Source organism: Chionomys nivalis, chromosome 20, assembly GCF_950005125.1.
Source record: "Chionomys nivalis chromosome 20, mChiNiv1.1, whole genome shotgun sequence".
In the NCBI taxonomy this organism is placed as follows: Eukaryota; Metazoa; Chordata; class Mammalia; order Rodentia; family Cricetidae; genus Chionomys; species Chionomys nivalis.
In genome coordinates, this window is record NC_080105.1 from 46752185 (window position 1) to 46779210 (window position 27026).

At 39.5% G+C, this 27026-nt stretch overlaps 1 protein-coding gene across 1 annotated transcript in view; it reads left to right on the plus strand.

Moving 5' to 3' along the window:
* Nucleotides 1-27026, plus strand: part of Hook3 (hook microtubule tethering protein 3) — an 85657-nt gene that overhangs the window by 35377 nt on the left and 23254 nt on the right. The window contains exons 6-16 of the mRNA XM_057752394.1: nucleotides 3380-3447; nucleotides 7429-7491; nucleotides 8768-8851; nucleotides 10077-10240; nucleotides 10685-10825; nucleotides 11849-12050; nucleotides 14978-15088; nucleotides 15700-15787; nucleotides 22015-22084; nucleotides 24028-24168; nucleotides 26675-26762. Coding sequence (XP_057608377.1) covers nucleotides 3380-3447; nucleotides 7429-7491; nucleotides 8768-8851; nucleotides 10077-10240; nucleotides 10685-10825; nucleotides 11849-12050; nucleotides 14978-15088; nucleotides 15700-15787; nucleotides 22015-22084; nucleotides 24028-24168; nucleotides 26675-26762 — 1220 coding nt within the window. The remainder of the gene's footprint in view (nucleotides 1-3379; nucleotides 3448-7428; nucleotides 7492-8767; nucleotides 8852-10076; nucleotides 10241-10684; nucleotides 10826-11848; nucleotides 12051-14977; nucleotides 15089-15699; nucleotides 15788-22014; nucleotides 22085-24027; nucleotides 24169-26674; nucleotides 26763-27026) is intronic.

A 27026-nucleotide genomic window follows, 5' to 3' on the forward strand; every position in this document is an offset into this window, starting at 1 on the left:
TGGAGGGATGATACAGAGGTCTCATTTTAGGACTGAGCACTCTCAGCCACTTACCCAGTTGCGAGTCTCTGTATTCATCACTGAAAACAGAAGCTTTTCTGACCAAGAGTGAGAACAGCACTAATGTAGGTGTATAATCGTAAATATTCAGATGACTGTATGGTATCATTTTCATATAGCAAAATAACAGTAGTGAGATCACCCCATCCAGGGACTATAGCCTCCCCAGCCATGGACTTTTAACCAGAATTACAATACCAAATATGATTTCCTACTGTGGAACAGGGCTAAAATTCAGATAAAAAATGGGTGATTACTCTCATAACACCCAGGCCACTATTGCTCTAGTGATCACATCTTGTCTGGCAAGGTGATATTATTAGCAGAGTTCACAGCTGTTTAAAACAGCTCTGTAAAGCACATTCCAGTATTATAAAAGTTAGACAGGAAGGAAGGAAGAAGGTTCCAGTTGAACAGGATTCTTAATCTCTCACCTAGATTTGCAGTATTCTCTGGGTTCAGGAATACAGTAGAGAGCTAAGAATCATATAAGTAAGCCTCTTAATTGTTAATCATTAATTGTCACTGTGAATGCATTGTGTAGGTAGATAGAGTAGGGGCTCTGAGAAGTATGCTTCAGTAATCGACTACCTACCTGTGAATGAGATGGTCTCTGCCTTTGTCCTTATCTCCAAAATCTCTTAATTATGAAGACTGAATGAAACTGTCCACATTTGCTTTGTATTTAGCCATTGTTTCCAATTGGAAAATTTTAAAACAGTTGATGAGAGCTTGACTGTATGTATTTGTTTGGTTTTTTTTTTTGACCTCTATTTGTGGCAAATAAAATAGTGGTAAATTTTAAGACAGATTAATGGTAGAAGGCACACCACAGCGGAGCACTGGGCTGCGCTCCCAAAGTCCAGCTCAAGAGTGGGAGGAGTGATGGGGCTGGAGCTATTGGGAGTTGCAGCTCCAGCCAGACAGGGAAGGAACCAGCATAGGTCCAAACTAGAGTGTGAGTGACAGTTGTATGGCTGGGGCAGACTGCAGGGCCACTGGCAGTGGCACCAGGATTTATCCATACTGCATATACTGACTTTTGGGGAACCTATCCTCTTTGGATGATACCTTGCTCTGCTTAGATATATATAGTAGGGAGGGCCTTGGACCTTCCCACAGCAATGTGCCTTACCGTCTCTGAGGAGTGGATGGGGGGCTGGGGTGGGGTAGGCAGAGGGAATAGGAGGATGGGAGGGAGTGGAAACTGCGATTAGTGTATAAAATGAAAAAAGATAGTTTGTTTTTTTTTTAAAAAAAGAGAAGAAATCATTAAAAAATAGTAGAAGGCACACTGATAATAACATCAACTGTGTGTTTTGGGTTTGTTAGGGGGTGGTAGGATTTTTCTTTAACATTTTTTTTTTTTTTTTGGTTTTCTGAGACAGGGTTTCTCTGTGAAGCATCAGCTTTGGCTGTCCTAGAACTTGCCCTGTAGACCAGGCTGGCCTTGAACTCACAGAGATCCATATGCCTCTGCCTTCTGAGTGCTGGGATTAAAGGCATGCCTGAGTTTTTTTTTTTTTTTTAACATTTATTTATGGGGAGCACAACCTGTGCCACGGAATGCATATGGAGGTCAGTGGGCATTTTGTGTTAGTTCGTTCTTTCCACTCTGGATCTTGGGGTCAAAGTGCAGTCCCCCGACATGCTTGGCAAGCACCTTTACTTATTGAGCCATCTCACCAGCCATGGTGTCTGCCTTCAGTCTGCTACTCTACTAAACAATAACAGAACAAAAAAATACCTTTTATAGATTAGAAGGTTAGGACTTATAAATATTACAGAATTTGCCAGATTTCTTAATTGTAATGAATGGGCTATATATAGGGTGGGAAAACATATTTCTTCAGCCTTTAAGCCTTCAATTCTTTGTATTAAATCATACTAAAAAATTTGGAACAGATAAAATTGAGGGTAAGCCTCCTTACATTGTATGCCTCATTCTCTAGCATTGCCTCATGGGTATGTACCAAATAATCATACATAATTACATTTTTAACTTTAAGGTTTAAAGTAGTGCATATTAATTTAGCTGTCATCACCATCTTATCATTTAGTACTTTACGGTGTTCGCGGGGAAGGGCCTTGACGTGGCAACACCGCTTCTTAACTAACGCTTCCCCTCTCATACCTACTAATGCCCTGACCTCTTTTCACTGTTGCTCACCCCAGTAGTTACCATTAAGCCTCCCTTCCCCATACCAGTGCCATGGTGTCTTCTCTTCCATGCTCATTCATAGTCTTTGATATGAGGACCTGACAATCATCCTAGATTTGCTAGTTCTTGTGTTTGATGTTATGAATCACAATGGTGTTGTTAAAATACTTAAAACAAAACCAGGTTATCTGCTGGGGAGAGGCTTATGTTCAGCATTCCAGTAGATAGGTCTAATGGTAATGTCATACATTTCATACGTAAGAGCCTCTGTACTATAACTTTAGGGTGCCTGTCATGTCCATTTATTTAATACTTCTGTCATCCATTTTTGGATCTGGAAATAATGAAAACTATTAACAGGGCTGTGTCAGAGGAAAAAGTTATTACTTCTAGAGTGACTTTGCTGAGACCCTCCTGGTTTGGGCCTGGGTGAAAATGAGAATAATGTGGTTCTTCGTTTCATATAAAGATGCAGGATAGTAGTTTAAAGCCCAGGAGCATATAGTAGCTCAATTACGGGTTCAGTGTCTGTCTTAAACTTGTTATAGTTATTTCTTTCTATAGTAAACAAACTTGAGAATTTATATAACTTAGTGCTTTGATGTCACATAAGACCAGATTATTTTTACAGTGTAACAAAGGATAATCAAAAAGTCAACCTTCAGAGTGTAGAAAAGGTGATGTGGTCCTTTTTTGCCCTGACTTTGGGCCTGACTTACTCTGATTTGTACTCATGCCGAAGCTCTGTTCCCCGACCTTTGCCTACAGCATCAGCTTTGCAGGAAAAGGTGAGAGGAGCTGAGTGTGACCGTAGATCCCCATAATCCAAGTGCTCTGAGAGATAAGGCAGGAAGATCACAAGTTCAAGGCTAACCTAGGATTCAAAGTGAGTGGAGGGCAGCTACAAGACCCAGTCTCAACCAAATGAACACATGTGAAGCAAGAACAGAATGTCTCTGGGAAACAGCTAGTGCTGTACAGTGTTCAGACTTTGCTTACCTGTGGCACATATTTGGGGCAGAGTAGCCATGAACAGGGGATTCTGAGGAAGAATCCGAACACAGAAAACTGCTTGCAAGGGTTTATAGAGTATTAAACTTCAAGTCTTGACCATCTTTTAACTTGAACAGTGACATTCCAGGTTATTCTTGTTTTCAGAGTACATTCAAGCGATTATGATGATGGAGGAGTCTGTTCAGCATGTTGTCATGACAGCCATTCAAGAGGTACGTTGATGAGAACTCTGTACTCATTCGTGATGAATTAAAGGAGAACAGAAGAGCTCAGGCAAGAGAGATAATGGTTTTAAGAAATAATTCTATTTTTGTTGGGCAGTAGTGGTGCACAACTTTAATCCCAGAACTTGGAAGGCAGAAGCAGGTGGATCTCTGTGAGTTTGAGCCTAGCCTGGTCTACAGATTGAGTTCCAGAACAGACAGAGTTGTTACAAAGAGAAGCCCTATTTTGAAAAACCAAACCAAAGCAAAAAAATCTCTTTTTATTATGTATAACCTATATTCTAATTAAGTTTTAAGTACATTGTGTCTTTTGTGTGGATATTTAATTTATTCATTTAGCAAACAGTTCAAACCTTATATTGACTAGAGACTGTAGCAGTTACTAAGAATACTAAGATATGCTCTTTGATAGTGTGTCTCCCTCTGAGAGTCTCAGAGAGAAAACAGCCACAAAGAATTCATATTGTTTTAAAAGTACCTTGGAGTGGGGGAAGATATAGAACAGGGAACAGCTTTGGGGGGACATTAAATAAGGCCACTCAGAGGAGTGAGACTGTACTTGGAAGGATGAGGTGCAGTAAGAAGAGAGATGAGTCCAACAAGCAAACGGAAAGCAAGACCTGCTGGCCGTGCTGGTCTGGTGAATGTCTGTCATTTTAGCAATCAGGAGGGAGAAATCAAGGGCCCAGGAATTCAAGGTCAGCCTAAGTGAGACCCTGCAGAGAGGGGAGAAAGTCCAGGGAGAGGAAAAAGACCTACATGATGTTGTAGCAGCAGCAGTGTGCTGCATTTTCTGGAATCTAGCTACTTAGTCATAAAGGCTAGCAATATTCAAGAGTGTGGCATGTTGTGAATCTGTTTATCCAGTAGGTTAGATGTGTTCAATCATTTTAACTTGGGAAACTAGGTATTGGGTATATCACCCCGTTGTGATCTGAAAGAGCCTCAGTATCCAGAAATGGAATTATGGGATTGCTTTCCTGGTAAGTATAAGTAGTACTTTGTATTTACTGTGTTTGTTTGCTTGTTTTGTATTTCCATAGTGACTGGTAATAATGAGCATCCTTTTATACCTTTGTTGCCCATTGCTCTTCTATATTTTAGAGAAGTATCACTTGAAGTTTAGTAATTTGGCGGCCTGGGGTAGCAGATGGTATTAGAGATGAAACCCAGGTCCTCAAGTATGCTCTACTACGGAGCTATGTCTCAGCCCCAAGAATAGCTATTCGAGGAGTCTTTTTTACTAATTAGATGTTGATAGGAAGAGCACACAAGAAAAAGAAATCAAGGTTAATGGTTTTGGGTTTTGTTTTTTGTTCTTTTATGAGACAGGGTTTCTTTGTGTAGCACTGGCTGTCCTAGAACTCACTCTGTAGACCAGGCTGGCCTCAAACTCAGAGATCTTCCTACATCTTTGATGTGTTGGAATTAAAGGTGTGCACCATCACCACCTGACTGAGGGTTTTATAAGCAAGAAGACTATATTGAACAGGGCCTTGGAGGAGCTTGTAATAGACTACATGAAGAGCATAGGTAGCCATAGTGGATAGGAAGAATTTCCTGTGGTGAAGAAGAAGGGGAAGAAGTGCTACTGGTTTTGTTGATTGGGCCATAGAAAAGAACCTCACCTGGGAGTGGGATTTTATGGAATCAAGGAGTTAAGCAGGATGAGCATTAGAAAAGGATTGAAAGGGGGCTGAAGAGATGGCTACGTGGTTAAGAGCACTGACTGCTCTTCTGCAGAACCTCTGTTTGATTCCCAGCACTCCTGTGATAGCTCAAAACTGTCTGAAACTGTAGTCCTAGGGGGATCCAACTGCCTTCTTCTGGCCTCCATAAGTAACAGGAATGCATGTGATGCACAGATGTACATATAGACAAGCATCATGTACATCACGTAGTAAGTAGTAGGGGAAAAGTTAAGAGAATCTAAAGAGGATAAACAGGTACCTGGCTGGGAAGCATTTACTTACTTTCAAGCATATTTGAAGTTTGGTGGAGATTAGAAACATTTAAAGTAATACCACTTTTGTTGGTTTTGGTTTGGTTGATTTCTCTTTTAGATTTTTTTTTTTTTTTAATATTGTTTTGTCTCCTCTCAGCATTTAACTAGTCAGGATATATGGGCAGAAAAGTAGTTGGACTGACCTTGAATTAAGACTTTTGCTGGTTAAAAATAATGAGGTCAGAAGAATGTTGGTTAAAGTCACTGAGGAGTAAGTTATGAAATCTAGGTTAAATAGAGAAGGTAATTAGTTAAACCAGTGATAGGACTGGGGATCACTGAGTTGGTGGATTGCTTGTCTTGCATGCACAAAACCCTGGATTCTGTCCCTAGGACATAAACCAGACTGGGTAGCATACACTTCTCCAAAGTCAGGACGTAGAGACAGAAGGATTAGAAGGTAACATGAGTTATTACTAGAGGACATCATGTTAAGCAAAATACGCTAAAGACAAATATCACATAGTTCCTCCTAGGTGGAAACTAAAAGGAAGGCACATGCCTGTAATACCTGCACTTAGGAGATCAGGAGTCCAAGGTCACCCTTGGCTGCATAGTGAATTTAAGTTCAGCTTGGGCTACGTGAAACCCTGTATTAGCCAAAACCAAACAACCTGAGAGTTACAACAGTCTGAGAAGGGAAGGAAGGGAGGAGAGCAAGATAGAAGAAGGAAAGAAATTATCAATGCATAATTCATACATATATGAAGATAGTACAGTGACACCCATCTGTATAACTAATGTGTCAATAATTTTAATGTGTTCTCTCAAAAACATATATTTTAGGAAATAGGTATGTTATTTAGCTTTATTTAACCATCCCACAATATGTATATACCCAGACATGTCATATACCACAAATAATATAGTCTTTTATTTCTTAAATAAACAAAATAATTCTTTTAAAAAAGAAGCTCAAGTCATTCTCAGCTACATGGGGAATTCAAAGCCATTCTGGTTCATAAGAAACCATGTCTTAACAAGAAGAGGGGGAAACAAGCACATTCACAAAAGCTAGAGCTTTGGACTCCTAATGTAAGGAGAGAAAGTCCCCAAAGATGTTAACAAAAGAAAGAGAATTAAACTGTAAACTATAAAGTCTAAGAATAATAAGCAAGAAAGCTGGCAATAGTAAAGCAAGATCTCACTGGGAACTCAGTGAAGCTGAGGAGTGGGTCTGCATAAAATCAGATAAAATGCCTCCGAGATGAGAGAAGGTGCATTTAGAACGAATGTCTAGCTTTTCCTAGAGCAGTAGCTGCTGTGTTGTGATAAGGATGAAGACAGGAGAAAACTATATGTCTCCTTCTCCCCACCTTTGAGTTAGATATATTCTCTCTGAACACTGTTATAGATTTTATATATTACTATATAATTATCCTTTGATGGTTTTATACACAAATACATTTTGATCCTTTGATACCCCCCACCCCCATTACACTCTGATTCTTCTCCCACTGAACCCTTTTCGAGCAAATCCCTTTCCTAGCAAATCCCTTTCCTGTTTTCATAACTTTGGGGGTTTTGTTGCCGCTGTTACTTAGGATTGCTTGCAGAAGCGTAGGTGGAGCATGGCCAGCGTCACAGTGGGCACACCACAGGAGAACATGACCCCCTTTTCCACACTAATTATTTAGAATGAAAGAAGTACTTGGTGTCGCTCTTACTATTGTAAAGTCCCTGTTTTTAAATGTCTAGCCATGCTCCTAACACAGTGTTAAGAATAAGTTATGATTGATTCTTACAGCTAGAACTCTCAGAGAAAATGAGCACCAGATTTCACATGTTTAATTTTAAGTGTAGACATCACTTGGAGTGAAAAACAGTCAGAAAAATTAATTACAAAAAACAGTTGCTTGCTTATGTGCTTTAATTTCTTGTTGCTTTAGTAGTTTCTGGGTGCTCATTTTGTTGTATTGCCAAGAATGTCTTTTGCCTCATAATGGTTTAAATCTTAATTTCAGCTAATGAGTAAAGAGTCTCCTGTCTCTGCTGGAAATGATGCCTATGCTGATCTGGATCGCCAGGTATTTAATTGTCTTTATTTGTGAAACAGTTGAGGCAGGTGGGTTTCAGGTATTAGTGAGAAGAACGCAGTTGAAATTGCTTATGGAATACATTGATGAAATACTTAATATTTTGCCTAAATTTAAGAACTTAAGCTAATTGATATTATACATTATAATTAAGCTTAGACTTTGTAGTAAAAGTAGTACTGCATGGACCAGTGAGGTGGCTCAGCAGGGAAGGACACTTGCTGGCAAGTATGATGAACTAAGTTCTTTCCCCAGGAGCCAGTTGGTAAAAGGAGAGGACACAATACGTTATTGTCCTGACTTTGGTATGCACACTCTGGTTAGCATGTGTGTACACACATGCACACACCTAGAGAAATGAATTAATGTGGTACAGAAAAAAATATGGTAGTATTGCATAGCCCACTTTAAAACAAATTTAATTTGTGATAGTCTCTCTTTTCTAGTCATTTTCTTTTTATATTATTCTTATTCTTGCTGCATAGGCCAGGCTGGCCTCAAACTCACAGAGATCAACCTGTCTCTGACTCTCTGACTCCTAAGTGTTGGGATTAAAGGAGTGTGCTGCCACACTTGGCTGGGAACAACTGTATTTGAAAAGAATTTTGCTATGTATTTTTGAGCATGAAATGCTGTTAGAGTCAGTTTTTAGTTCACCGTATTCTGCATGAGCAGAACTTTGTATCTTTTGCTTTCTCTTATTTTTGGCTCAGGGTTTCTAAATGTTATATAAGAAAGTCTTTGGATATGATATAATTTTAACCTAAGTTAAAATTTGCCTTTCTCTTTGTCGTATTGTTTCTTTGCTATTGTGGGTACATTTTTGGGTATCTTTATTAGACAGAGGTTTACATATATATGAAATAAAGACACAAAATTTTATTTTAATCAGTGTTTTTATAATTTGCTAACTTAGAATTTATTATAGTAAGGGAATATACGTGGAAATGTTTGATATTAAGAATCAGAATAATCCAGGTGTAGTGGCATACTTACCAATCCCTGCACTCATAAGGCCAAACTCTGAGTTTGAGGCCATTCTTTCTGGTATATGTAGGGAATTTCAGGCAGTCTGAGCTATATAGTGAGATCTTGTCTTAGCAAAACCCAAAAACAAAAGAAAAATAAAAGTGACTTATTTTCCATCTTTACCAAGAGGTTCTTGATTTCCCTACACTACCTCCCAAGAAATAAAAATGTTTTAATTCTGCGTTACACCTATGTAATGTCTTCACTTTATAGTGAAATTTTGTTTGTTTCTAACTAGTTGAAGAAAACTACAGAGGAACTAAACGAAGCTTTGTCAGCAAAGGAAGAAATTGCTCAAAGGTGCCATGAATTGGATATGCAGGTGAGAAGTTCTGTGTGTGTGCACCACACATACTACCAAATGTGCTTGGGACTGTCACATGGTCAGCTTCACTGCAATATAACCTAGTAAGACAAAAAAGAAAAAAAAGCAAGTAGGGTTCTGATTTAGAAGAGTATGCTGTATAAAGATGTTACCCATCTTTTCTGGAATTTAATTAAGCTCATTATAACCGAATGTTAAAATTCCAGAAGAAATAAAGAAAAGTGCTTGACTCTTCATATTGTGCCAGTGAACTTGCTTTCACACTTTCTGTATGGGTGGGAGTCTTTTTGTTTGTGTGTGTTGCAGGGCACTGGGGTATTTTACCTGTGCCTGAGAAGGTAAAGGGAAATGTTGAATGTCTTGCTGTTCTGCTCTCTTACTGCCCATCATATTCACTTGAGACAGGATCTCTCCACAAACTTGACACCCACAGTTTTGCTAGGCTGGCTGGGCAGCAAGCTCCAGGATCTACCTGTCACAGTCCCTCAACACTGGGGCTGTAAGCATGCATGGCAGCATCTGGCTTTTTCTGTAGGTCCAGAGGATCGATGTCATCCAAAGTATTTGAAATGTTTGTATTCTTTGTGTAGCACTGGCTATCCTGGAACACACTCTGTAGACCAGGCTGGCGTTGTAGTTCGTATTCTTACCACAAGTATCTGAGACTTTATTTTCATCTTTGCCAACAGTTGGTTCAATTTTTTTTAAATTTTATCCATCGTCAATGAGAGTTGAATTGATATTTTGTGCCTTCAATTTGCATTTACTTGGCGACTATTGATGATTATCTTTCTGTGTGCTTATTTACCATCTGTATATCACTGGTGAAGCAAAGCCAAGTATGATGGCCTAGATCTGTAATCCTAGCCACTTGGGAGGCTGATGCAGGAGGATCACTTGAGTCCAAGAATTGGAAGTACCTGAACAATGTAGCAAGATTCTATCTCAAAATAAATAGAAATTAACTTTGAAAAATTTTACTCTTATATATTACTTTGTATGAATAACATTCAAAATAATGTAGATGTTTGCAATAGAAATTAATTGTCCAAGTGAGGTGACACTCAGCAGACAGATCTACAGCAGACAGAGGCCAGCCTGGTCTTCATAGTGAGTTCTAGGTCTGCAAGGGCTATCTCAAAAATAATCAGACAGATGCTTTAATTCATAATGGTAATTCACAAGAGTCTGAGTTGAATAACCATTGTTCTAATTCCAACAGGTTGCAGCACTGCAGGAGGAGAAAAGTAGTTTATTGGCAGAAAATCAGATATTAATGGAACGACTCAATCAATCAGATTCTATAGAAGATCCCAACAGTCCAGCAGGAAGAAGACATTTGCAACTTCAGACTCAGTTAGAGCAGCTGCAAGAGGAAACATTCCGGTAAAAGATCACTTATTACAACCTACTTTTTAAATTTTAAACAGTCTTTTAAAGCTAATAGAGAGAGCCAGGATATTTTGTTTGTAATTTAACAGATAAGACATGCCTGAAGATCGGAGTGCTTAAGCCACTAGTTAGCCATAGAGGCCAGACAGCAGTCACACACCTTTAATCCCAGCACCCAGGAGACAGAGGCAAAGGACCTCAGTGAGTTCAAGGCCACCTTGGGCTACTCTAGATTGGTCCATTTGCAAAGAGAAACAGTACCAGGTGGTGGTTGCTTACACCTTTAATCCCAGTACATGTGAGTCACATGACAGATGTGACGTGGGTGGTTGTGACTGCAGAGGAGAAAGACAAGTCAAGAAGAGTGTCCACATGCTTTGTCTTCTTCTAAGTAGAATTACGAGCCACTGAATAGTGTTTATCTTTTTTTGGTTATAGACTAGAAGCAGCAAAAGATGATTATCGGATACGCTGTGAAGAGTTAGAAAAGGAAATCTCTGAGCTTCGGCAGCAGAATGATGAGCTAACCACCTTGGCAGATGAAGCTCAGTCTCTAAAGGATGAAATAGACGTTCTCAGGTAAACAGTTTCCCTTCAGGAATATCAGATCCACTGCCACCCAGAACAGCTCCTTTGCAGATGATTACCAACTCTGGCATCTCTGAGCACACACGTATTTAACGTTTCAGTGAATAGCTAAGAGGCTATATAAACACTTGAGTTGGTAGAACAAATATCAGGTAAATGTTATGTACTTGTGGCCATCACTTCACTTACCTAGCACTAACTTTTACTTCTTGCTACTCTTCTTTGATTCTGAGCCCTCCAGGCCCTTAGTCTTTGTCTTAAATACTGTCAAGTATTCTCTGTATAGTACCTCACTGTTCGCCATTCTATTTCTTTCACAGCCTCATCTTCTTTGGGATCCCTTTTTGTTTTTAGAATACTGACATGTAGAGAGAAAATTACCTAGTTCTGTAATGTAGTCCTATTACTTATTAGGGATCTTTTTCTCTTACCCCTGGCCCACCCCTCATAGTACATAGCCCTGTCTCCCACTTCTCTCATAGTTGTTAAATGTTTTAATAATGCTTTCCCATCTGTCTGCTGCCCACCACACCCCATCGCTAGATGGCTTGAGTCCTGCCACCAAGAGGAAAGCACCTGTGTATGGTTGACTCTCCGGGCCTCCTTGCAGTCACACCCAAAGACTACATATGTTAAATTTACAGTCTCCTCAACCCCCTAAAATTTGCTATTCTCTATCTCCATTTCTCTACTGAAATCTTAACTGGGGTTCATTGGTAGCATAGTAATTGCCAAATCATTTGAACATTCCACAATTTATTTTACTTTTCTGCTAAGTGTGATTTTGCTGTTTACCCTCCTGATGACTTTATTTACATTTTAGACATTCTTAGTGACATATTTTTCATAATTTAGGTTATAACTGTTTTTCTTAACATAAAAAAAAACATAGATGCACTTTAGATTTTATGATTTAATGCATGTTAAGTCCTGATATGGTCTCCTGTTTTAACTCTGTCTGAAACAGTTTTGCAGCTGTGGATTATTTCTGACGAATTTCCCGTCTCCTTTCAGACACTCTTCTGATAAAGTATCTAAACTAGAAGGTCAAGTCGAATCTTATAAGAAGAAACTGGAAGACCTTGGGGATTTGAGGCGGCAGGTTAAACTCTTAGAAGAAAAGAATACTATATACATGCAGAACACTGTCAGTCTGGAGGAAGAATTAAGAAAGGCTAATGCAGCCCGAGGTCAGCTTGAGACATACAAGAGACAGGTAAGAGAACACAAGCAGAATTCTTCTGGGCAACTCCACAACACACAACTTTTGAAAACTGTCACTTCCAGGGTTTTTGGCCAGAATCAAGTGAAAGCCAAGTTTTATTTTTGTGATTTGTCTTAGTCACTGTGAAGAGACACTATTACCAGGCAACTCCTACAAAAGAAAACATTTAATTAGGGGCTTGCAGTTCCAGAGATTTAGCCCATTGTCATCGTGGTGGGGAGCATGGTGGCTTACCGGCAGACATGGTGCTGGAGAAGTAGCTGAGAGTTCTGCATCCTGATCTGCAGGCAGCAGGAACAGATAGGGAGCCACTGGGCCGGCGTGAGCTTCTGAAACCCCACAGCCTACCCCACCCCACCCCCACCCCTGGTGACACACTTTCTCTTACAAGTCCTTACCTATTCCTACAAGGTCACCTGCTAATTCCTTCTAATCCTTTCAAGAATTCCATTTCCTGGTGACTAAGCATTCAAATATGTGAGCCGGTAGAGGTCATTTTTATTTAACCACCGCATGATTCTTAACTTTTTATATTTATTTTCTTTTTATTACAATTTATTTATTTGATTGCCGGGGCATAGGTGTGACTTAACATGCATGGAGGTCCTAGGACAACCTGCAGGAATCTACTCTCTCCTTTCACCATGTGGGTTCTGGGTAACGAACTCAGATCATCAGACTATTGAGCAAAAGCCTTAAACCCGTACATCACGAGTGGTTTCCAAATTTCCTTGGTTGATATATTTTCTTCTCAGTGCTCTATTATAAAAGTTTCAATTATATGGCAAACTTAAGGAACTTCCTGAAATATTGAATTTTAATATGGATTGAAATTACTCAAAAGTATAGCCAAAAAAATACTTGTTCTTAAGACGTATCCAATATGAAATGAGCAGCAATATATCTAGAGGAGAAAGTAGAAAGAAATGTAGAATATTATTTGAAGGGAAAATCACTTAACATTTTTGGAACTAATAAAGCATATCTAATTTAGAATTAAGAGAAAATGTATATCTAGAAATATTATAACAAACTGCATAGAATACCAATTCTCTGTGCCTATTCACAGTCATATTCTTAATACTTTTTTAATGATATTTTTCTTTCTGCAAGTTCTCTGTGTGTGGTTGCTCTGGTCATGGTCTTGTTATGCTCAAATCCGTGGGTCCCCACAAAAGCAAAGGAGACCAAGTCCCATATGTAAAAGCAAAGAGCCTTTATTTTAATCAAGTTTGCAAACTCAGTCTCTCCGCAAGACCAGCATATTGGAACATCTGGAGAGCCCCAAGCTCAATTAGAATTGGGTTTTTATAGTAGTAAAGGTGGGGGTAAGAGGTCTCTGAGGTTCAGGACCCCTGATTGGCTGACATCTGTCTAGGGGTGTCCTTGTTAAGTTTCTATCTACAGTGCTTGGAATGCCAGGAATTTCCTTTGAATGGTCTGCTCTTGGGTGGGTCGGTAATCTGGGCCTGCCAGGCACCGGCTCAGGGTAAACTATTGAGGCTCTAGACTCCATTTAAATTTATGGATGGCCAGAGTCCCAGGTGATAATGGTTGAAGGAAGTAAAGAACTTCCTTTCTGCCCAGACTTAGATTATCATGGCTGGCCCTCACAGTCTCATGTTCATAAAATGTGTACTTCTTCCCCTGCGTCTCCTGTCTAAGGAAGAATCCCAAGACCACGTGTGTGCTGGGCAAGCGTTCTCCTACTGAACAATATCCTTCACCTCCTGTATTTTTGAGACAGGGTCTTCCTGTGTACCTTAACTAGACTTGCCCTGCAGCACAGCCTGTGGCACTGCCCAATGAGTGCTGGGATCCCAGACATCCACTCCTGTAAATCTAGTGGATGTGTTATATTTGACAATTTCAATCTGAAATCTTTGGTGAACTTATAAAACTGTAATTGTTGGTAATATTCCTTGATTAATTGCAGCTTTTTCTCATTGTCTGCATAATTTCAGTCTTGCTTATTCATTAGTTCTTTGAGGAATTGTGATGGCTCTGAATTGCAGTTTTTCTCCAGTCAGTTTTTGTTTCCTCAAGCCATGTTTTCCAGCATTAGCATGCAGAACCACTTCTCTTGCCTGTGTTTGCATTCCCCAGACAAACAAGTAGTGAAAACACACATCTAAATATCAGCTGGCCAGGGTTACACTTTTCCAAGGTATTTCCTTTTAACTCCAGAGCACTCATTTTTCTTGCCTGCTGATGGATCTTCCATTCTTCTATCCTTCCCTTCCCCCTGAGACACACGTAACCCTGGCGTGTCAGGAGTTTACAGAGATCTGCCTAACGCTGCCTCTTGAGTGCTGGGATTAAACGTGTGCACCTCCATACCCACACTGATCATTTTTTCTCCTTACTCTTTACAGCCAGGACTATTTAATGACCACTTGATTCCTGTTATACTCAAAGCTCTAGGTTCCTGTTATTGACGTTGGCACCTCTCATTATCCACAGCTTCTGCATGAACTTCCCACAGGGGTTTTAGCCTCTTATATGTAATTGAGCATTTCCTCCTATCTTTCCTTCCTGCTTCTTTGCTTCTCAGTGTTTTTGCTAGAAATGAAGGCTCTCTGATAATTGATACCTTTGTTCTAGATGACTCTAAATTAGGAGCCTCTCTTACCTATGCAGATTTTAGTTCCCTTCTGTTAGACTGATGGATTGTATAACGTTTAGTCAAGTATGGTGGGAATAGAGTTTTCATAAACCTGTAGAAGAAAATAATGTTTTTTTTTTTTTTAATTTTGTTTAGTTGGGGGAGGGCATGCTGGGGATTGAATTTAAGGCTTTGTGCACACTAATAAGCATGTGTTCTGCCATTGAGCTATATTCTACCACCTTGTGATTATTTCTAATGTTTCAAATTATAAAAATTAACATTTTTATATCATTTATGTATTTTGTATCAGGTTGTAGAGCTGCAAAATAGATTATCTGATGAATCAAAGAAAGCAGATAAATTAGATTTTGAATATAAGCGGCTAAAAGAAAAAGTTGATGGTCTTCAGAAAGAAAAAGATGTGAGTATATAATGGGCATTTTGTTTTTCAGAAGTGCTAACATTAAGACTGAAATTTAATTTTTGACTGTATTAATTCCTTCTTTTAATTGTTCTACTTTTAAGTCACAATTTTTCTCTTTTTCTCAGAAATAAATAAAAGCTAGGACTAGTTTTACTCCAATTCTCATTTCTCTAATATACATATATTTATATCATTGGTCTCTCTTTACTTCTTCTGTTGACTTCCTCTATGTATAGCCCTTCTGTTTGCTGTGTGACTAATCTGGAGGACACTGCTGCACTGTTGTTTAGCATTATTTCTGCTTTCCACAGTTTATGAGTATTTAGTCTTCATCCTGACTCTTTATTGAATGAAAAGAATGTTAAGAACATAGTTAAGGGTAGACTAATTAGCTTTGTGTCTCATGCTTAACATGAATGTGTATTACCATGTAATAATAGATACTTGGTATTGTAAGATAAAAAAGATAATCATTTTCATCTGTTTCTACTCCCATGATCTCCATAAAAGATCAAAACCATGTCCACTGTTTATCTTCTTCCTGGATAGGACCTCGATTTCTGCTTAGTAAATCTGTAGAGCTGACCTTTGCTTTTATGTTACTTTAGAGGTTAAGAACAGAAAGGGATTCTCTGAAGGAAACCATTGAAGAGCTCCGTTGTGTCCAGGCTCAGGAGGGGCAGCTCACCACTCAAGGTAAAAGCCCCTGTAACTCCAGGAGTCTGGCTCGGAAAGTCAGCAAAGGTGTTGGCTTCACTTTAAGATGATTGCACAGAAGGCTGGGTGGTGGTGGTGCACGCCTTTAATCCCAGCACTCGGGAGGCAGAGGCAGGCGGATCTCCGTGAGTTCGAGACCAGCCTGGTCTACAAGAGCTAGTTCCAGGACAGGCTCCAAAACCACAGAGAAACCCTGTCTCGAAAAACAAAAACAAAAAACAAAAAACAAAAAAAAAGATGATTGCACAGACAGATGGCCCAACAAAAGAAAAGGAATGAAATTTTTGAACTGTTAACCAAGATCTTGGCAGGCTATGGTTGGGGCTTTGGGTTTACTTAGCAATTTTAAAGCAACTTTGTAATCTCTTGAGTTTACAAGTCACAATCATTTAACGTGACACTCTTATTCTGCAAAGTCTCTCATGAAGTATATCAAACTTTCCAAGTTGGTGATTCCTGCAAAAAGTGGAATGGATTTTAAATCATTAAGAAATTTGTATCTAGCCAGGTGATGGTGGTGGCGCACACCTTTAATCCCAGCACTTGGGAGCCTTGGGAGGCAGAGGCAGGCAGATCTCTGAGTTCGAGGTCAGCCAGGTCTATAAGAACTAGTTCCAGGACAGGCTGCAAAGCTGCAGAGAGACCCTATCTCAAAAATACTAAAATTTAAATAAGTAAATCAGTAACTTATATTTGGGCTGGAGAGCCTCCTCCAGAGTGCTGGCTATTCTTGCAGAGGACCTGGGTTCAGCTCCCAGGACCCACATGGCAGATCATGTAACTCCAGTTCCAGGGAATCCACCATCCTCTTCTGTCTTCTGCAGCACTACAAACACATGGTACACTGAAAATATGTGAAAGCAAACCACTCATACACATAAAGTACAAAAATAAATCTTAAAAAAAAAAGATTTAGGAATTCTTAAAAGAAAAGCTTTTAAGAAAAGCAAAAGTCACATATATATCTTCTTTCTCAAACAAAGGGATTAATGCTTGGCTCAGGATTTGTCCTCTTCTGTGGAAGGATGCTTAAAACTAATCCCACACTAGCTCAGAATTGAGAAATAGATGGTTATTTATTTAGGGGTAAACTCACAAATCAGAATCCTCTGCTTGAACGGAGAACAGAAACCGAATCCAGCAACCAGAAAGGGAGGACGCATGCTCTACATCAGTTCATATAGTATAAGATGCCATGTCCAGTGGGCAGGGAACCACTGGCTGTAAGACTTCCTACAGCACTCTTCCCCTCTTTGCTCACAGAAGGTGACTGGCAATTCCTGCTACAAGCTTCACTCTTAACCAAACCCTGACTTTTTAGTCACTTGAAACAGTTTTCCATGACTGCCCTTGGTTTTCCTCTCCTTGTTCCCACAAAGAACTTCTCTGTCTACTTAATTTTCTCTCACTCCTCAGTTGTCCGTCAGTCCCCTCTTCTCTACATCAGCTACTGTGGCCTTGCTGTCATACCTTTTGGCCGGTTTCCAGACCTTAGTTCAGATAGCCACGGTTCTCTCAACATATAGTTCAGATGACCAGTGCTAGCTGAAGGAGAGAGGGAGAAATATATCCAGAAACATGTACGTACATGCATGCATACATACATACATACATACATACATACATACATACATACATACATTCCTGGTTATCCTCACCAAATGTACAGTATTTCTTAATATAATTGGTTCTTCTGTGTACCCCTGCAATTCTTTCACTTTTTTTCTCATCAGCTCTCCATTAAGTTTTTTCAGAATTTTTAGAATCTAGCTTGAACCTTATCCTCTTTACTCTCAGTTCCCATGTTGTCAAGAAAAAACAGCCTGTCTCTTTTAAACTCATGTTTATTATTTGCTATATAAAAATCCACATGGTTGCCGGGCGGTGGTGGCGCACGCCTTTAATCCCAGCACTTGGGAGGCAGAGGCAGGCGAATCTCTGTGAGTTCGAGACCAGCCTGGTCTACAGAGCTAGTTCGAGGTTTTTCCTCTAGAACTGTACCCAAATGATTAAAGAATAGTTTCTAAGAATAAAATTGCAGAACTACCTGAATGTTTAGCAATATAACTGTGACATTTTTATTCACCAGTAAACTAAGTTATTAAAGAGTAAGGGAGGAAGTGTAATATGCTGGGTGTAGTGGGCAGGCCTTTTATCCCTCCTTGTTCTATCCTGCCCGGCTAGCGTACACCCGAAATAATTACACAGAAACTGTATTCATTTAGACACTGCTTGGCCCATTAGTTCCAGCCTCTTATTGGCTAATTCTCACATCTTGATTAACCCATTTCTAATAATCTGTGTAGCACCACGAGGTGGTGGCTTACCGGGAAGATTCTAACCTATGACCATCTGGGGCCAGAGCTTCATGGTGTCTGCCTCACTCTGCTTTCTTTCTCCCAGCATTCTGTTCGGTCTACTCCGCCTACCTAAGCTGCTGTCCTATCAAAAGGGCCAAGACAGTTTATTAACCAATGAAAGAAACACATTGACAGATGACCCTCCTACACCAGCTGTGAGTGCAGCTAAGCAGAGAAAACACTTCCAGCTCAGTTGTAGCTTGATTGCTGTATGTTCTGCATCCAAAACATACGGTGTGTTCACCAAAAGGATCTTACTTTTAATGGGAGTTCTGATGAGCAACCGATAAAAACATGTACTGTTTTTAGGGTCTTGGGTCTCGCTGACAAATAGTTTATAGGTAAGGTTTTGTGGTGGGACTTTTTTTTAAGTTTCTTACATGTAAGATATATGTATTTATATATATGTTTGTAAGAATATGCATAATTATGGACACATGAAGGCCAAGAGAGGATGCCAGATCCCTCAGAACTGCAGTTAGAGACATGCATAGGACAACCGCCTTGTCACATTGGTTCCAGCACTCAAACTTTGCAGTGGACCATCTCTCCATCCCTTGTTTTATTTATTTTTAATAAACTTACAAAGTAGCAGATTTCCTAGTGGCTTTTTCATGTAAACTTTGTTCTAGTCCCCCTCCCCCAGTCTCACTGCCTGCATCTCTTTCCTCTGCCCATCCCCAGCATTCATTTCATAAGTGTTCTGTTACCCTCTCTCCCTTAAAGCCACTCAGTTTTCTTTACAGCTGATTTAAAGTTCAAATGTAGCATGCTCTCACGGTCCATCAGTTGAGATGCTATTGTCAACAGAGCAGCTCTAAACAAAGGTGTGCACATATCTTTGTGGTAGCATAGAGACTTCCTTGAGTATATGCCCAGGAATGATATAGCTGGACTCACATGTTACTTCTGATTTTAGTGTTTGAGGAACCTTCACACTGATTTCCATAGTGGCTGTACCAGTGTGCACTTGCACCAACAGTGAATGAGGTTTCTGTAGTGGCTGTACCAGTGTGCACTTGCACCAACAGTGAATAAGGTTTCCCCTCTCCTATGTCCAAGCTTTTTTTTGTCATTTCCTTTTGTTTTTATCTTTCTTTTTCTTTTATGGTTTTTTGAGACAGGGTTTCACTGTTTTAGCTCTGTCTGTCTTGAAATTCACTTTGTAGATTAGGCTGGCCTTGAAATTACAGAGATCACCTGCCTCTGCCTCCTGAGTGCTGGATTAAAGGCGTGCACCACCACCCAACTGTCATTTATTTTCTTAATGATAGTCTGATTGGTGTGAGCTAGAATATCAAAGTAATTTCAATTTGAACTTATTCCCTTCCTATGTGTATCCCTTTTATTTCCTTCTTGAGTTTTACTGTACTGGCTCAGACCTGCTGTAGTGTATTGAACAAGAGTGGGAAAGGTACTGTACACCTTTTCTGTTCAGAACTTTACTGTAGAACTCCTTCAGGGGCAGACAGAGAGCTCATTGTCAGCCACATGAACAAAATGAAGGGAGAACAGCATCGTTTCAGTTTGTACAGAGAAGGGTATTTGACAAATTCCAACACCTACTCATAATTTTAAAAAACTCAGTATGCCAGGAATAGATTTCCTCAAAATGATAAAGAAACATTGGAAAACCTCAGTGGTGAAAGAAAGAAAGTTTTCCTCTGAGACCAGGGAAACAAAGATATTTGCTGTCACCACTTCTCTTCATGGTAGTATTAAAATGTCTAGCCAGAGCAATTAGGGAAAGGGGAGTAGGGAGGAAGGAGAAAATGGATTGTATATTTTGCATCCAAATGCAGAAGAATGAAACTGACTCAAAGACCAAATATAAGAGCTACTGTAGGGGAACGTTTTTATGACATTGAATTTGAAAATAATCCCCTGCAATTGGTGCCAAAGGCATAGGCAACAACCAAAAAAAAAAAAAAGAATAAAGAGGGCTCTATCAATATTGAAAATGTTAATGCACCAAAACACTACAGTAGAGTAGGGTAGAGGATCTACAGAGTGGAAGAAAGTATTTGCATTTGCAGATATCTGAGTGAATTAATATCCAGGGGCTGGGGAGGTGGCTCTGTGGGAAAGTGCTTGCTGTGGAGGTAGGAGGTCCTTGAGTTGACTTGCCACTCAGTGAGAAGCTCTGCCTCAAAATATAAACCAGTGGGCTGGAGAGATGGCTCAGTGGTTAAAAGCACGGGCTGCTCTTTAAGAGAACCTGGATTCAGTTTCCATCAACCACGAGGCTGCTCTTAACCATCTGTAACTCGGTTCCAGAGGATCCCATGCCCTCTTCTGGCTACTCTGGTTGCTCAGAACACACATGGTACACAAATATAGAGTGCAGGGTGATTTTTCTGTCTTCTGCATATGATCTCATACATGTACATGAATATATGATGTGCACAGAGAGACTATCCAGGCTATCTATAGAATTTATAAAAATTGAACAATTATAAAAATAAAAACTATTCCACACATGAACAAAGGATTTGAATAGAAAGAACTATATATCTCCAAGGAAGATAAACAGATGGCCAGTAAACACATGAAATAGTGATATCATTCCGTGATCACTAGATAAAGGCAAAGCAATCAATGAGTTACCACAAACTAATTAGTGAGGCTAATGTTTTTCCCACTACCACCATGACCCCAAGGAAAGAAAAATAAATGTTGGTTAGAATTGGTTGGGAGTAATTGAACCATTGTGCATCACTGGTGGGATGGAGTGATGCTGTGGAAATAAAATTGATAGCTTTTTTTTTTTTTTTTTTTTTTGGTTTTTCGAGACAGGGTTTCTCTGTGGCTTTGGAGCCTGTCCTGGAACTAGCTCTGTAGACCAGGCTGGTCTCGAACTCACAGAGATCCGCCTGCCTCTGCCTCCCAAGTGCTGGGATTAAAGGCATGCGCCACCACCGCCCGGCAAAATTGATAGCTTTTAAAAGTGTTTAAGCATAAAATAACATGTGATTCATCAGATGCACTTGTAAGTACATCACTAAAGGAACTGAAGTGCATGAGGCCAGATAATTGTACACATACAGCATTACTGTATATACACATTATATAATTACATACACATAGGCTTATTCACAGTCACCACAAACTAGAAATAATGCACATCTGTCTGAGCTTAGATACAGTAAATGCACACAATAGAATATTATTGAACAGTAAAAGCAAGAAAGTTCTGCAAAGTGCTGTAATATGGACAAGGCATCAAAGTATTGTGCTAACTGAATAAAAAAGACCAATATATGATCTGCTTACATGTCTAGGCAGGCAACACATTAACACAGACAGACCAAAAATAGAATTGAGGGGGGTTGGGGATTTAGCTCAGTGGTAGAGCACTTGCCTAGCAAGCGCAAGGCCCTGGGTTCAGTCCTCAGCTTCAGAAGAAAAAAAAAAGAAAGAAAAAAATAGAATTGAGGTTATCAAGGAATTTCGGGCGGGACGATTAGAATAATCTAATTGTTATAGAGTTTCTGACTGAGTTATTAAATAGTTGGAAACAGATAATAGTAATGGCTAGACAACATTGAAATGTACTTAATGGTATGTAGTTGGACCGTTACAGTTGTCTTAATGATAAGTTAATTTTGTAAGTCTACTTTAACTTTTACTTGAGAAAATTGGTGATTTTTGCCTAGCCCACAGAGCCAGATTCAAGTATTAATACCATAAAACAACAACAATCTAAATAAAATTTTAAAAAAAACTTTGAATTCTTCAGCTGTTAAAGTTCATAGTCAAGGTTGTGCTTTCCTGCAGAAACTGTATCTCTTAAGCAAAGGAGGTAGCTGTGCTTCCTTAACTGTATACTTCTCTGTGTATTTATAGGGTTAATGCCTCTGGGAAGCCAGGAATCTTCAGACAGCCTCGCAGCAGAGATTATTACACCCGAAATCAGGTAAAGAGGGTGACAGTCAGTCCCTCCACACAATGTCCTTGTAGAGAACTTACTCTCTGGTGGAAAAAGAACTAGCTCCTCTTTTTGATGGACATTTCAGTCTGAACTCAGTATTAAATTTCCATGTTTTCAGTACTTTAGAAGCTTTTTAAATTGTCAAGAGAACGAATTATTTTTACTTGAATGAGGCAGTCTTTCACACTACAAAAGCAAAACTCACATATCCCATTTTGGAACCTCAGCAGACAGCATGAAAGTACTCAAGACAAAGGTTGGACTTAGCTATCACTCTAATAAACAGTTAATTACTAAGATTTATCTATTAACCACAAGGTACAAATAGAGGAACTCTTCCCCTCTGTAGCTACTTCCCTCAGTATTCCTCACCTGTTATCTAGACGGAGCTTAGAGACTTCGTTTCCTTCAGTTTATTTCTCAGCATTATGAATATGACTGAAAAATGAGAGGAGGGGGAACAAGTGTGCAGAAGGTAATGATTAATTCTGAACATTGCTTTACTTTTGAACCGGTTTGTCATTGTCTTTATCATATGTTGTCCATCAGGTCCCATCTTAACGCTGTGCGTTTTGTGTATTCTGTGTGTGCGCACGTGCGTGCTCACTCCAGCCGTAGCTCATGGTTAGAGGTTAGAGGACATCTTGGGAGTTGGTTCTCTCTCTCCACCTTGGAATCCTGGAATCAGACTTGGCTGTCAGCCATATCCCCTGCCCCTCATGTACCTTTTACTTTTCATCATCTGGGAACAAATGAAATTAGTTGAATGAAGGCATACTTACTCTTTGTTAAGTATTTATAAATGAATGACCATATCCTTTACTCCAAAAGCAGTTAAGGAAGCCTGTTAGTAAAGGTTTGTTAAGCTAAAAAGGAGCAATGATAACTCAACAGCTGTGGTTCTTCTGCATGTGATTGGGGATAACTTAAATCTGCTCTATATCCTAAAGAGCTAATAAGAAAATGATAGAAACAGTGATGAAAACTTTACAACATATACCATAGACAGTGAGTTAACATTTGACATTTTTCACTCATGTTAGGGTTTTGGAGGAACTAGAAGTGGGGAAAAATGTCTTTAGAACAAATTGAAGAACGTGTCTTATAGTAGAAATGTCGCCATCTTTTAACTGAAAATTTGCTTTTCTGGTAAATAATCTTAAGGAACTAGTCAACAATATACACAAAGGTATTTTATAAGGCCACTCATTATTAAAATACTAAAAGCATGAAATGTATCGTCTAAATAAGTAATAGTTGATTTATATCTTTTAGTGCTGTTATTTAAATTTTCGAGATATAATATTTTTTTTTTGTTTGTTTGTTTTTTGTTTTTTTTTTTTGTTTTTTTTTTTTCGAGACAGGGTTTCTCTGTAGCTTTGGAGCCTGTCCTGGAACTCCCTATGTAGACCAGGCTGGCCTCGAACTCACAGAGATCCGCCTGCCTCTGCCTCCCGAGTGCTGGGATTAAAGGCATGCGCCACCACCGCCCGGCCAAGATTGTGGAATTATAAGTGTAACTAGCAAGCACCACTACAAAATGTGTTTTTGAGAAATAAATACCTGTCTGTATGTATATATACACAGAATTAGAAGGTTCAATTTCAGCAACAGTCATGTTTTGCACTATATAGTTAAAGAGTCATGTTCATAGTTTAAATATTTAAAGAAGAAGGGAAATAGGATTTGGAATTTTCTTTGTCCTTTGTCATGAAACACAGAAATGTTTCTTCAGGCTGTACATTCTAGAAGGAGTTTAGTTCATTAAAGGTGGTATCTTTTGCACTTACAAAGGCAGTGAACTAGTTGCAGGCATCTAGTTTTTCATTTGTGCCCTGTGTATTGATCCTCCAACTTTATATATCTGGATCATGATTCATAGAGCGTCTTAATGAACTAAAATATCAGCTTTTATTTTCCTCATTCAGGGAGAAACTTATTCGTCTACAGCATGAGAATAAGATGTTAAAAATCAATCAAGAGGGTTCAGACAATGAGAAAATTGCCTTATTGCAGAGCCTTCTAGATGATGCAAACCTACGCAAGAATGAGCTGGAGACAGAGAACAGGTAGAGTCAGTCACAGCTTCTCTCTCGGGGCCTTCATTTTGGGATTTCTAAAGAAAGGCTTATGATTCATTTGAAAAAATGATTATATGCTAGTGTTTTTCTTGCTTTTGTTTTAATTATAATTAAACATTTCTTCTTTTTCATCTCTCTAAATCCTCTCCTCCCCAAACTCCTCTTCTCATGGCCTCTTCTTTCACTACTTGTTACTGTATGTGTGTATATGTATGTTTGTACATATATATTCCTAAATATAAGCTGCTCAGCATGTATAATGTTACTTGTGTGTTTGTTTTCAGGGCTGAACATTTGTCACTGTACAGCAGCCAGTCATGTGCTCTTCCCTGAAGGGCCACCTCCCACTCCCAGCTTTACTTAGTTGCCTGCAGTTTTTTGTGTAAAGTTGAGGCCCCATGGGCTTTTCTTCATCCACTTTGGCGTGTCCATTGGTGTTGTCTTTGTTCAGCCATATTTCTTTTTTTTTTTTTTTTTTTTTTGGATTTTTGAGATAGGGTTTCTCTGTGGCTTTGGAGCCTGTCCTGGAACTAGCTCTGTAGACCAGGCTGGTCTCGAACTCACAGAGATCCGCCTGCCTCTGCCTCCCAAGTGCTGGGATTAAAGGCGTGCGCCACCATCGCCCGGCAGCCATATTTCTTTTTAAGTTTATTTAATCTGTTTGACATTGGGTCTCTGTAGCTGGTGACTTTTCTCTGTCCTGCCCGGTCCCCCGCAGCCACTTATCAAACAATGTTGAGAGGCTTAATGTTAATTATAATTGTTTGGCCGTTGGCTCAGGCTTCTTACTGACTAGCTCTACATATTAACCCATTTCTAATAATCAGTGTATTGCCGCATGCCCTGTAGCTTACAGATACTGTTCTGGCATCTTATTCTTCCAGGTGGCTGCTAGCATCTCCCTGACTCCATCCCTTTGCTTCCTGTATCTCTTTTTGGATTTCCCACCTGACTCTATTCTGCCTGGCTATTGGCCAAATCAACTTCTTTATTAATCAGTGGTAATAAAACATATTCACAGTATACAGAGAGATATCCCACATCAGGTCTCACTATGTAGTCCTGGCTAGCCTGGAACTCAGAGAGCTACCTGCCTGTACTAGTATTAAAGCCTGTGTTACCATTCCTGGTAACATATAGAGAGAGGATTAAGAAATATCTGATGCAGGCCTGGAGAGAGGGCTCAGTGGTTAAGAGCATTGACTGCTCTTCTAGAGGACCTGAGTTCAGTTCCCTTCAGCCATGGTGGCTCAAAGCTGTTTGTAGGTCCAGTTCCAGAGGATCCATAACAGTCACACAGACATACATGCAGGTCAAACACCAGTGCACATTGAATAAAAATCAAATAATTTTTTTAAAAAATATATCTGATACATTTGCACTTTTTTTTTACAGCAATTGTAGTTCATGAACTCTTTTTTGTTTTGTTTTGTTTTCCAAGATAGGGTTTCTCTGTGTCACAGTCCTGGCTGTCCTGGAACTCACTTTTTAGCTGAGGCTGACCTCAAGCTCACAGAGGTTACAGAGCTGCCTCTGCCTCTCTAGTGCTGGGATTAAAGGTGTGTGCCCACTGCCCAGCCCAGTTGATGAACTCTTTACACAAACTAATGTTTGAAAGGATCTGCTGGTATGGAGTTCAGTTGTTTTTTCCCTCATTTATTTTTTGTCATGACCATAAAAGGAAATTTCTTTCTTCCACGTGCAATTCATTTATTTTGAAAATTTAAACTATGTTAGATTAACAAAAAATTGCATTTCTGATGTAAGTTTTCCATATCTCAATGTTACACAGTGTTTCAGAGTCAGTTACTGTAAAATTAGTATGTTGTTGTTGCTTTTTGGTTTTCAAGACAGTATTTCTCTGTGTAGCTCTGACTGTCCAGGAACTTGATCCGTAGACCAGGCTGACCTCAAACCCAGATATCCTCCTGCCTCTGTCTCCCAAGTGCTGGGTTTAAAGGTACATGCCACCACACCCATCTTGGGAAATGTTTCTTAACTGACAAAAGTCTACAGTGGCATCATAGATTTTAAAAAAAAGCAGGAAAGAGGAAAGAGAAAGCGAAAGTGAGGTGGCGTTACTTTGCTTTGTTTTGTTTTCTGACACAAGCTCACAATGTATACCAGGCTGGCCTCAAGTTCACTGTGTGTCTATCTAACTTCTGACTTTCCTGCCTCCACCCCCAAGTGTTGGGAACCACAGGCATGTGCCACTGTGCCTGGCTATACAGTACTGGGGTGGAGCCCAGGGCCTTATGCATCTAGACAAGCGCTCTACCAGTTGAGCTACATCTCCAGCCAAAAAGTGAAATTTTCAATATAAAAATAATATGGAAAGTAATCTTTACTCATGAAACTGTGAGTGTCCTATTGCAGTTACGCGATGCTACTACAACCTGAGTTCTGAGTTTGCCAGTGATGCTTTCAGTGAAATCATTATGACAGCCCAACGGGAAAAGTATATGTAGAGGATTGATATGTGTTTGCTTTGCAGGCTGGTGAATCAGAGACTTCTAGAAGTACAGTCACAAGTAGAAGAACTGCAGAAATCTTTGCAGGATCAAGGCTCAAAAGCAGAAGATGTAAGTTTTGATATGTACCGACCATGCTTCAAAAGTTTCGCAGCTAAGAAAACTTATAATTTTGATACTTTCTCAAACAAATTTATGGATATAAGTTGTGGAGGCATGTGCTTGTGTGCCTGTGTACTCCACAGCTCCCTGCGGAGTCCCAGGAGCAGGTCGTTAAACCTGCTGACAATGGTCTTTACCATTGAACCATCTCTCAGGCACATCTTCAGGTTTTTATTTGATATCTAATAATTTGGCATTATGCTGGTTATAGGG